At 39.6% G+C, this 12,145-nt stretch overlaps 2 protein-coding genes across 2 annotated transcripts in view; one reads left to right on the top strand and one right to left on the bottom strand.

Moving 5' to 3' along the window:
• EIF2AK4 (eukaryotic translation initiation factor 2 alpha kinase 4) overlaps positions 1-6,456 on the top strand; it is an 87,821-nt gene extending 81,365 nt beyond the window's left edge. The window contains exons 34-39 of the mRNA XM_039843918.1: positions 1,501-1,559; positions 2,475-2,572; positions 3,826-3,894; positions 4,401-4,445; positions 5,582-5,700; positions 6,234-6,456. Coding sequence (XP_039699852.1) covers positions 1,501-1,559; positions 2,475-2,572; positions 3,826-3,894; positions 4,401-4,445; positions 5,582-5,700; positions 6,234-6,291 — 448 coding nt within the window. The 3' untranslated portion in view covers positions 6,292-6,456. The remainder of the gene's footprint in view (positions 1-1,500; positions 1,560-2,474; positions 2,573-3,825; positions 3,895-4,400; positions 4,446-5,581; positions 5,701-6,233) is intronic.
• A 432-nt stretch (positions 6,457-6,888) lies between these two features.
• SRP14 (signal recognition particle 14) lies at positions 6,889-10,080 on the bottom strand. Its single transcript, XM_039843919.1, has 5 exons — positions 9,965-10,080; positions 9,746-9,818; positions 9,108-9,220; positions 7,758-7,790; positions 6,889-7,269 (listed from the first exon to the last, which is right to left on the bottom strand). The coding sequence occupies exons 1-5, from the start codon at positions 9,986-9,988 to the stop codon at positions 7,180-7,182; spliced, it is 333 nt and encodes a 110-aa protein (XP_039699853.1). The 5' UTR covers positions 9,989-10,080; the 3' UTR covers positions 6,889-7,179.
• Positions 10,081-12,145: the final 2,065 nt, after the last annotated feature.

Genomic DNA, 12,145 nt, shown 5'->3' with positions numbered 1-12,145 from the left:
TTCACACATCATGTAATCTTTAGAAAATTCCATTACACATTTGTGAGAAGATGAGAATAAAAAAGATAATTAACATCTTAGAATTATTGTGAAAATAATTGTGAGCTTGAAGATCCCCTGGGAAAGGATCTCAGGGATCTCCAGAGGTCCCTGGACCACAATTTGAGAATCTCTTACTTTATTATAACATCACAATATTCATTGGTAGTTTGAATTATGGTAAATACAGTGAAATACTCTGCAGCCTTTAAAAATGATTCTAGTAAAGCTGAGTTTATTGACATGGAAGGATGACCACAAATAGGATGTATGATATGATCCCAATTTTCTCAACCAAAATACAGAGCTCATACACAAAAAAATGTCTGAAGTAATGTACCACATTTTTAATTGTAGTTATTTCTGGTTAGTGGGATTACAAGGGGTCTTAATTTTCTTTAAGCTGTTCTCTGTTTTTGTAACTCATATATATGCTCATAAACAGAAAATACAATACTCAACTTTTTTTGGCCTATATCAGTGTTCTCAACAAGCATCATTTTTGCCCTCCAAGGGACATTTGCCAATGTTCGCAGACATTTTTGGTTGTTAACTAGTGGAGGTGCTACTGGTATCTAGTAAAGACCAGGGATCCCGCTAAACATCCTACAGTGCACAAGACTGACTCCTTCCCTCCCCCCAACAAAGAACTGTCTGATCCAAAATGTCAGTAATGCCAAGACTGACAAATCCTGGCATATATAAAAATAACATTTTTGCTTTCTTCCCCCTCCCTGCTCCATTCCTTCCCCTCTGGACCCAGCTTGCATAATTCACCATCAGGCTTTTTCTGAGGGAGTATGTTTTCGAAGTCACCAGTTATTAGGATTACAGATCCCAATCAAAGAGGTTTAAAAGAAAACACAAGAAATCAACTAATAGAGAGTTCAGGTGAATATTATCAAGACACTTAAAAGGCCAGATGGGCTCTACTTTTAGCAGCAAAAGGTTCAAAATCTTTCCTCTATATAAATGATTATTTCCATTTTCCAAGGATAGAGTGCTGCTGTCTCTTAAAGTATATAAATTAATTCAGTTTTTGAAAGAATCTCCTTTTTTACTAAATGTTCTCCTGTGGGTAATCGCCAGGGTTGCTGCCATAATGAAGGTGGGACCTGCCATTGCTGTTTCCTTGTATTGTGAGGGTACCGGAAAGAACACCCATTATATTTCATCGAAGCTGGCTTCTTATGTTAGCCAGGAATTCAAACCCAGCTGAATAAATCAGAATGTTGTCTTAGGCATTTGTTAATTTGAAATGACATCCTTTATAATTTTTACTTGCTCTTGACTAAAAGCATAATTAAGTACAAATTTTTTGTTTTTGTTTTCCTTCTCTAATAACCAGTATTTGTTAAATATTTTTATATTTAAAAAATGGTTCACTCTAAGTATAGCTCACTGTAAGTAACTTGCTTTTGCCTTATTGACTGTTTTCTAATTGTCTTTGCTTGTTTTTAGAGAAGCTTCCGATAATCTTGCAGTACAGAATCTGAAGGGGTCATTTTCTAATGCTTCAGGTATAATTACTAATTATAATAGAAACATAATGCTTTTATGTGTTTGTGTTTGCTCTAATCACTTATGACTGTGGCTAACTCTTTGCTACATCAAAAAAATATATTTTTAAGGTAGCATATATACAACTAATTGTATCCAAATGGAATTTATCCCTATATTTTGAAACCCACATCCTAGAATATAATAAATCAACTAGGCATTTGGTGACTCTTCTGATCCTGGTATGTCTCTGTCTTACTGTCTTATTTTTACAAGTGCTTTAATCTTACTTTGACTTAGTTTATTGTATAGTTTAGATGTAGATAATTTTCCTGGAAATTTTCCCTATACAGAAGATGGAAAAAAAGTATTTGAAGTCCCTTGGAGACACTCTATACATTCTGTTTTCATGAAATCCAGGCGAGAACAGCAGTGATAGTTATAGTTTTATCACATTTATCTTACGGAAAAAGAAATGTCCCAATTAAGTACACAAAAAGACATCTTTGGCTTTTAAGAGAATTGGGTCTTTTGGGTTTATTTCTGTTAGCATTGACTGCCACCATCAGATTTCAAATATTTGGAGGAATTTAAGGAAGTAAGTTTGAGAGATACTGATTTTCTTAGGTTCATGAGGTTTTGGTGACTCATATTGCCTCCTTCTGTCTTGTTACCTCCCACTCCCACCTGAAGAAAGAAGGCTGGTGGGGTGGTCTTGACAGAAGCATCAAAACTGCCTGGTATTGGAGTTCTAGGCTCTTCCTGGGGCATGCACAGGCAGTTGCAGAGAGAGAAGAGAAAACAAGGCCCAGACACAGTCTAGCCCATAGAATCACACCAGGGGGGGTTCTATTAATAATTCCCCCCCACCTCGGTGGTCTATTACAGAACATAGGACCAGATAAGGCCATGAATTCTGAAACTCTTTGTTTCAGGTCTGTTTGAAATCCATGGAGCAGCAGTTGTTCCCACTGTGAGTGTGATAGCCCCGGAGAAGCTGTCAGCCAGCACAAGGCGGCGGTATGAAACTCAGGTACAAGTTAGAGTTTCCATGGCTTTCTGATGGGAGCTACAAAGAAGGAAGAAAGCAGGAGACAAAAATAAAGTTTCCTGGAAATATTTTCTTGCCACTTCCCTAGCTTGACAGCTTTTGAAGTTCCATCAACACAAAACATCTCTCTGGTGCCAGGATTCTGCCCCAGCTGTCCTCCAAAGAAGGGTCAGTGTGGACTGTGGGCACCTAGAAGCAGCTGTTGTCAGAATTACTGGATCTAAACAAAAAAAAATTCTGACCTGGCTCTAATGGCAGGTGGGGTTTGTCTTTGTCATAAATAACAAAGCAGAAGAGATCCATCCCAAGACTTGAGGCAGGTTTCTCATTGCATACATGTTTTTGGTATCTGCTATATGCCTGATTCTGTGCTGCCATGTGAAATATAAAAGACATAAGACATGGCCCCAATCCTCAAAAAATTAATAACCTTAGAAGCATATGCATTTTATAGTTGGAGGACAGTCAGTGAAAATAAGTCACGGAATGCTAAATTAAATATATTTAATGTGTGTTAGAGTATATTACAGACATATGGGAGAGACAGAGGTCAGTGTTTGCTTCATGGAGGTGATCCCTGAAGGACTGAAATCGGCAGGGAAGAAGAGGTTAGGGTATTCCAAATGGGAGGGACAGTAGGAACGGCGATATGGACAGTGCTAACGAGCACAGTCTGTACACTGGCCTCACTTGGGAAGAGGGTGTTAGGGAGCAATCATTTTTTAGAAATGTAAATAGACTGAAGGATGAAAAATCAGGTTACCTCATTTTTGTAAGACCTCCTGGCTGTTTCTTAGGATGTTGGGTGGTAATTCATTTTCCACATCTTTATACTGCTTTCAACACCTACCATATTTCAGTTCCATGTTCTCATTGCTGTCACCTTCCCCTTTTGCCAAATTGAGCTTAATATAATCTTTCTGCTTCTACATGCACTGTTTCACTGCACTGAGTTTTTCACTAGATATCATTTCAAAATTATAAAGAAATAAGCAACCAGTTGGATTATGAAACAAATTATAAAAATAGGCTGTAAAATCTCACTTCTCCTGAAATCATAATAGACTACATACTCATCTTTCCAAGGTGGATTAAGAGCAAGTTCTAGGATAATATTTGAGATCCCTCGTAGGCCTCGGTTTGTCACCCGATTGTTTCCTGGAATAGGACATACAATGGCAAGAAAGATGGCTTGGTTTGACAGGTTCTGAATTCTGACATGTTTTCTTTTTTAGGTACAAACTCGACTTCAGACCTCCCTTGCCAACTTACATCAGAAAAGCAGTGAAATTGAAATTTTGGCTGTAAGTCGCTTTCTTTTGAAACGTTTTGAGGATTGCTTCTGTCTATGCTGTCAAAGTAGTTTCTTCAGAGGTCAGGGTGCTCAACATCAGCCATATTGGGCTTCAAGCCTATTATCACTGATGTGAACCACATGTAATCTAAATCTGTGAAAAACTGGGGAGAATTGAAGGTTTTGCTTGTTTCTCCTTTCTTCCTTGAAAGATGAGGGAGTAAAAATGAAAATCGTTTTTCTAAATATTTCAGGCCTTTGCCTCACTAAGCCTATACTGAGTACAGGTGGCAGTGTCCAACCTCTGGCGTGTAACTTGTGAGGACCGGGTATTAGTTCACCAGTGCTTAGATCTTATTGCTGCATGGTTCATTAAGTCGACTTTATAGCACCGTAGCATCCCAGACTCTGCTAGCACTATTCATGTTGCTCCAGCCACAGTGACACCATCGTCACAAGTCAATATGTGCTACCTGGGGTTCTCTGATAATGACGTACATTTCTGTATACTGACAGGTGGATTTACCCAAAGAAACAATCTTACAGTTTTTATCATTAGAGGTAAGCAAGATAACTCTTCTGCATTGTTTTCAAAATCCCAAAGCTTTGCTGTTAATTTGCCAAAAGAAAATTGAAAATGGCATTATTTTCTTAATCATATCAAATGTTTTTTCTGGCAGTTCCAGGAATTTGGTAGCATTGTTCCTTTTATGTGACATATATTAATTAGTAAATCAGATTTTGAAAGAATCATACTTTTCTAGTGACGTTCTTTTAAATTTCAGATTAACAAATACCTAGTGCTTTTACTGAGTGTCAGGCTCTGGCAGGCCTTGTTCTAAGCATTTTACAAATATTAACTCATTTAATAACCCTGAGAGAGAGGTATCATTAGTATCCCCATTTTACAGATAAACAGAAGCATTTTATGGAGAACAGAAGTAGAGAGATTAAATATTTTACTTGAGGTCACCTAACTAGTAAGTAGCAGAGCTGGGATTTAAACCTAGGCAGACTAATGGAATGTATGTTCTTAACCACTATACATACTCTTCTGCCTTGAACAAACCTTCATTCCAACTAAGGAAGCTAATTTTTAGAAGCAGAACTATATGAAAGATCTTTTTGTAAAAATTTAGGTCCTTATAAGAACTTTTTAAAATTTAAGCATTAAACCTTTGCTATTAAGACTGCTCAATTATAATCATGGCTCTAGGTGATTTTTGCAACATGTCATATCAAATACTTTGTAACTAAACACAGATTGGTCACAGATTAGATGAAAAATGAACTTTGCCCCAGAACTAACATTTCATACTACATTTTTTGTGGTCTTGTAAATAAGCATGTACCACTATACCAGCAATGTATTGCCTTATGATCCATTTAAATGGATGCACATCAGAGGTGGTTATCTCCGACACAAAGTTAACAGTAGGCAGAAATAACTCGTCTAACGTCACATTGGCACACGGGCTGCAGCATCGTTATCAGGATCTAGTAAGGTGTCTGTTGTAAAGAAAATTGATGCTTCAAAGGAGCATGCTTGGCAGTTTCCCCACCAGTTCTATCTCCCTATAATGGTTTCTTCAGTATACCTAAGGGAGGCATTGCACTGGCATTTCATTAGTGACCCAGAAAAAGCCAGTTAATAAACCCTAGTACCTGTTATGAAGTCTTATCTATTTTTTTCCTAGTGGGATGCTGATGAACAGGCATTTAACACAACAGTGAAGCAGCTGCTGTCACGCCTGCCAAAGCAAAGATACCTCAAATTAGTCTGCGATGAAATTTATAACATCAAAGTAGAAAAAAAGTAAGTTATCCTGTTAGCATCACAAATTTCAGCATGGGTTAAAATTCAAGGAGGTGTTTTAAAGTGACATGTTTTGTCTTGTTGAGGTTTGATGGTTGATAAGCTATTACAACTGCAACTGGTAACCAGTAAATCTTGCTCAGGACTGTGAATCAGTCACAATGTTGTCAATAACACAACACAGAGGTCCCAGAAGTAGCTATCCCAGCTATAATTTTAATCATCCAGTTAACCCCTAGAAATGTTTAAATGATAGCTGTGACTTTGCTTTATGTCCTCATGCCAGTTGTTCATGTTACCTTCCACTTAAAAGGCAACGATAAAGCCTGTGAAGCAAATGGTGGTCTCCTTGTGTACAACCTTATACTGTAGCCCCTTGCCACTCACAGCTTCTATAAAATTTGTATAATGTTTTAGGGCCCAGCCTTCCATCTTATTTTTGATTAAACAAAACTACAGTTGTGTTCTAAAAATAATTTATTTACCTGTTCTTTACCCATTGGATTGACCTTGCCTTTTCCTTTCTTTTGTAGGGTGTCCGTGCTATTCCTATATAGCTACAGAGATGATTACTACAGAATATTATTTTAATCCTAAAGAACAGTCATTACACTGTTCAGACAGGAATGTATACTATAAAATATTGTACAGTCATTATAATTTTAAATTACATTCTAAGTAGCTGTCCTAAAAGTTGAGCTGTTTTTATATGTAATATATTATAAATTTATCTTTTTGAATAAATGCTTTCAGATATCTGCTGCTTTTTAATTGCAAATTTAGTAACATTAAAGGTTTTGTGGAGCTAGAACAAGAAAAAGCCTTGTTCCTCCCCTCAGCCCTAATGACTAAACACATGAAAATGTCCAAATTGAAGGGCATAAAGAAATCAAATATCATTAACTTGTAATCTTTATTCTTGAATTTGTAATATGCTCATTCTAAGGTATTTAAGCAAACAGTACTCATTCAAGTTTGCTAAAGGAACTATGATGACAAAATTATATAGCCAGTTGAGAAGAATACCCATGAACTAACACAACTTTTTATAAAATTGTCAAGTTTCAACTCCAGTAACCTAGAAAACAAGACTAAAACCTATTCACAATCACATCATTCTAGAATTAGTAGTTATTGCCAGAAACTATTACTATAGGGTAGGAAAAGGAATAAATAAGAGATGGCCAGTGCTGATAAATAGACAGGTTTAATGATACATTGCTCTTTAACAACATATGACTACAGAGACAAACTAGAATCCAGGAATATACAACTATGCAACACAGACCAATTAGCCAGATCTAAGATAAAATGGCTTCTTACAACTACCCTGTAAACATCACAGCACTTCTTCCATCCAAAATGACCCTAATCTCACAGGAAACAGCTATTGTAGGGGAACAAGAAACCTAGCTCTGTGATCGAAAGGAAAAACAGCAATTAGTAGTTAGTTGCTGAAAGCAAGGAATCTGGTGCCCTTCACTGTGCTGCTTTGGTCTTCTTACTCTTGCTCTTTTTGTCCCTCTTCTTCAGTCCATCCATGTTGGCTCTCAATAGGTTTGAATAAGCCTAAAAGACAGAGCATGACCTTAGAGGGAAGGGATGTGAATTGGTGGAGCAGCTGCCCCATTTCCATAATGGATTTAATGTAGCCAAAATCAGAAAGCCTATCTGATAAAGCATATAATACAGTGGGATACTTGTATTTTAAGGAAATGGTGTGAGAGGAAAACACTCTCATATTCTAACAGCTTCTGCAACATCCACAGTAAACTGCACTTTATTTTAAGCAAAAAGGGAAAACTGCAGGCAACTTCTTGCTCAACTATACTATAAGTAGAGCATATCTGAGACCTAAGACAAAATCTAGCTTTAAAAAAAACTAAAAAGGAATGCAGTATCAGTGTTGAAAATAAAACGTATAGCCTGGTAGTTTTTACTCATAAACCATTGGTAAAACAGGAGAGAAGTGAATCTAAATTTCAATGTTAACCCAGTGTTCAACATTATGCTGACTCTTGTTCTGAAAGGGAATATAGAGAACAGTAAAAACTCACCATCTGAAACTTATTCACTTCTTTGGAGCTCACCTAGAAAAGAAAAAAGGTCACCCCTATTATCCATATAGGAATCCCCTGCCTCACCCCAGATGATAAAAGCCTTCAGAAGACAACATCCTAATTTTTAAAATATTTCTTTCCAACTTCCGGGTCATGATACACTAAAGGCTATTTTTCTACTTCACCCTCCTCTGCCTGAGGAACAAGCAAAGTAGCTCTGGACTTTTTTCCACTGTACCAAGATGGGAAAGAGGCAGAGGTGACCTCCTAAAGAAACTATGCTTCTCACCTCTGTTGAAATCTCTTACACGAATGGCACTGACTTTTCCCCCATTAGTTCTGAGAGATGTCAAAGGACTAAGTATTAATTTTTTGTGCAAGATACATTTAAACGATTTCCTCCTCATCTTACTTTTTAAACCTACCTTCCATCAATTCAGGTCTATTTAAGCAAGATGCAAGCTACCACAACGAGAAATTCCACCTCTGAAAATTCCTTAGGTTTTTGTATTTCATGATACCCAATTTTATTTTTTAAAACCACATAAACATTACTGTTAAAGTACTCTCAAGATAACTGGTAATGGGAGACATCAACTCATTAGTATCTATACTCTGGTGAATATCCTAAGCTGATACTGGGGGACAATCTGGTCCTGCCCCAGCAGAATAAAGTACAGGCATACCTCAGAGATACTGCAGGTACTGTTTAGGACCACCGCAGTAAAATGAGTATAAAACAAGTCATAATCTTTTTGCTGGTGGAGGGTCTTGCCTTCAATTTGTAAAAAACAACATCTGCAATAAAGTAAAGCTCAATAAAACAAGGTATGCCTGTATTCATTTGGAATCCAGGGAGTCTTCTTGTTTTGCCACTCTCCACCTTGAGAGGGAACACTAAGGCTTCTGACTAAATTTATACTCTCTCTAGTACCAGGCATAACATAGCAACATTCTTGCTACATGAACCTCAAAGATAAAGGAATAATCACCTTAAAAGCATCATCTGGGACCAGAAACTGTTCACTGAAGGTACAGCGCAGTAAGTAAAAGGATTAAGTAATCACATACTTATGCCAACTGCTCCTTACAGGGTTATTATGAGTAAGGACCAATTTGCTCATTTCCACAAAAATCTCAGAACAAATGTTTGACTTCTACTTTCATTTCAATTGTGCCCCTGAGTTTTCTACTACTAAGGTGATAATAGAAGGCCCTGATCCCAAAACAACTAGGGAGCTACAAAATTACTAGCCTTTACTTAAAACCTGGTTCAAATATGCCCCATCCTCAGTTATGTTTTAAGTCTTTAAACTCCAAAATTGTAGTGCTAGGAATTCAACTCACCACAGTGCTGATCTTCTTTTTCCCATCAGTAGCTCTTAACAGACACTTGTTGTCTGAGGGCTCAAAGCCCTCCACGGAACCTTTCCTAGGGACAGGTTTAGTTCTACCATCATCTGCATGAAAAATACATCTTGGTGAACACAGCCACAGACGTTAACAAGCAGTTATAAGTTAAAAAGTTAAGTAGGGAAGGGCTATGAAGCTCTACTCCACTAGCACTGCTCTACTTCCGTTAACTGCCTCTGCCATAATCGACGGTTTGGCCAAACCTTGGGAAACTACCTGCTACTTCCACGACGAGAATACTGTAATATCTGAACAGATTAAATCCCACTAATAGTGGGATGTGAGATCCGTGACCAAAAAAAAAAAGGGAGAGACAGCCCTGACATGCTGGGACCCACTGTAAATGGAAACGGCTTAAGTAGCTAAGTGTTGGGAGCTGCACCAGCAACAACCTCTAATATCCTCCAGTCTCTCAGCCCTGAATGTGCCTAGTACAAAGGTGGAGTAAAGTAAGGAAGGGCGAGGATGCGCCGCAGACTCGGTTCATGGCTCCTAGACACTGGACACCCAGGCCGGGGTATAGCTCAGTCTCCCAGCTTCCTTCCGGCCTTGCCGTATAGACAGCTGCTTACACTTCTTCAAGGTGATGAAGACGCTGCCCGACAACCGGCACTTCTGAAAGAGCCTAGTCAGCTCCGTCAGGAACTGGAACACACAAAAAAATCCAGCCCCATTAAGCAGCCCCAAGGCCGCGCCGCGTCAAGTCCCAGTTCCGCCCGCAGAAGGACAGAGAGGTCCCGAGCTAAACCCCAAACCGCATCTGTCCCTTGGCCGACCAACTCTGACTATACCTGCTCGCTCTCGAGCAGCACCATCCCGGTTCCGCTGGATCCGCTCGATCCGCTCGATCCGCTCGATCCGCTCGGTCAGCATAAGATCCAAGCAATTGGAGCCGGAAGTTCCGCCCAAGCTGGGCGGGACTTCCGCTATCAGGTTTCAACTCTATTCCACCAATCCCTGCCTCTACCCTCTCTCCGCCCCGTCTCTGGGACGCCCCCTCCTGTCCCGGGGGAGGAACGACCCCGTGGATTTTGGGGCTGTCAGAGATTTCACCGAGGAGAAATCCTGTCCCCCCAGTGAGGGGACGAGGGAGCGCGAAAGAAAGATTTGATAAATACCTAGAGTTGTGTATATTCAGCTGTATGTTGGGCAAGTTATCTAACAGTAAGGTACCTCAGTTTCCTCATCATTAAAGTGAGGAGCATAATGGTATCCACTTCACAATGTGGTTGTGAAGAGTAAATGAATTTCTCTTAAATACCAAGAACAGTGCCTGGCACATAGAAAGTTATCGATAAGCATTAGCTGTTGTTTTCATTATTATTGTCATTATTACTATAAATTCCTATGACAGTCTTCTGAACTCTCCCTCTTCTCTGACCAAGCTGGGTGACCCTTAAGGGCCTCTAGCAAGAGGGACAGGAACCCGGTCTTAGTTTTACCTCTGGATTCAGTCATATCTGTGTTGGAGGCCATGCTATGCCAGTAGCCAACTTGAACCCTAGGCCGTCTGTAAAATCAAGCATTCGTCATGCAATGGCTTTTTACTGAGAGGGTCTTAGCCTGTGCCAGGCACTGCTGTAGTGGAAGTTGGAGATCAGCACAAGACAAGACAAGACAAGACAAGACATGTTCCTGGTTTCCTAGAACTTGCCTTAAAGGAGTAGGGAGGGAATAAACAATAAAACTAGTAAGAAGTGTAGCTTCAGACAATGAGTGCTGTGAGGACAACTAAACAGAACGATACAAATGAGCAACAAGGGAACTACTTTAGGTTGAGGTCAGAGAAATCTCTGAGGAGAAGGACAGAGCTGAAAGCTAATGGGAATAGCCAGCCATTCAGAGATCTGGGGACAAAACTCTTTCAGACAACAAAGAATGGCTAGAAAAAAAAGGCCCCAAAAGAAAAACAAGTTGTCCTGTTTCAACAAGGCTGGAGGTGGTGGGGGAGTGGAGAAGGCATGTGGAAGGAGGAGTGAAGGAATAGGGGAGCTTGGAGAGGTAGTTGGTAATCAGCTCATTTAGGGCCTATGGCCTGGTAAACTTGGATTTTGTTCCAGATGAAAAGGGAAACTTCTTCTTTAAACAGGACAGTGACTATCTAATTTTCATTTTTGAAAGATCTCCCTGTCTGTGGTATGGAGAATGCACTGTAGAGAGACAAGGTAGGAGATGGGGAGACCAATTAGAGGACTATAGATTCTTATTGCTGTCAAAACAAATTATCACAAACTTAGTTACTTAAAACAGCATGAATTTACTCTTTAACAGAGCTGGAAGCCAGATATCTAAAATCACTGTGTCTGCAGGGCTGCATTCCATCTGGAAACTTCATAGGAAAATCTGTTTACTTGCCCTTCTAGAAGCCACCTGCCTTCCTTAGCTTGTGACTCCTTCCTCACATCATTACAACCTCTTGGTTCCATTGTCACATCCGCTGCTGACTCTGATCCTCCTGCCTCTCTCTTATAAGGACTTTATGGTTATATTGGGCCCACCTGGATAATCCAAAATAACCTCCCCATCTAAAAATCCTTAATTTAATCACATCTGCAAAGTCCTTTAAACCAGTGGTCCCCAACCTTTTTGGCACCAAGGACTGGCACTCCTATTAGAATCTAATGCCTGATGATCTGAGGTGGAGCTGAAGCAGTGATGCTAGCGCTGGGGAGCGGCTGGAAATGCAGATAAATGCTTTGCTTGCTCCCCCGCCGTTCCCTTCCTGCTGTGTGACCTAGTTCCTAACAGGCCACGGACTGGTACCAGTCCATGGCCCGGGGATTGGGGATCCCTGCTTTAAACATGTAAAGTAACTTATTCACAGGTTCCGGGTATTAGGACACAGACATCTTTGAGGGGCTCTACCACAGAAGTTATTGCAGAAGTCCAGGTGCTAGCACATCTACAATCAGATTAGGGTATACACCAGGTCTTCAATTAATGTCATTTCGTTCAATGTCGTTTCATTATAA

This window comes from Pteropus medius, unplaced genomic scaffold, assembly GCF_902729225.1.
Source record: "Pteropus medius unplaced genomic scaffold, Ma_sr-lr_union100, whole genome shotgun sequence".
Taxonomy (NCBI): domain Eukaryota; kingdom Metazoa; phylum Chordata; class Mammalia; order Chiroptera; family Pteropodidae; genus Pteropus; species Pteropus medius.
Note: the sequence above shows the minus strand (reverse complement) of the source record. Positions and strands in the feature narration are given on the sequence as shown.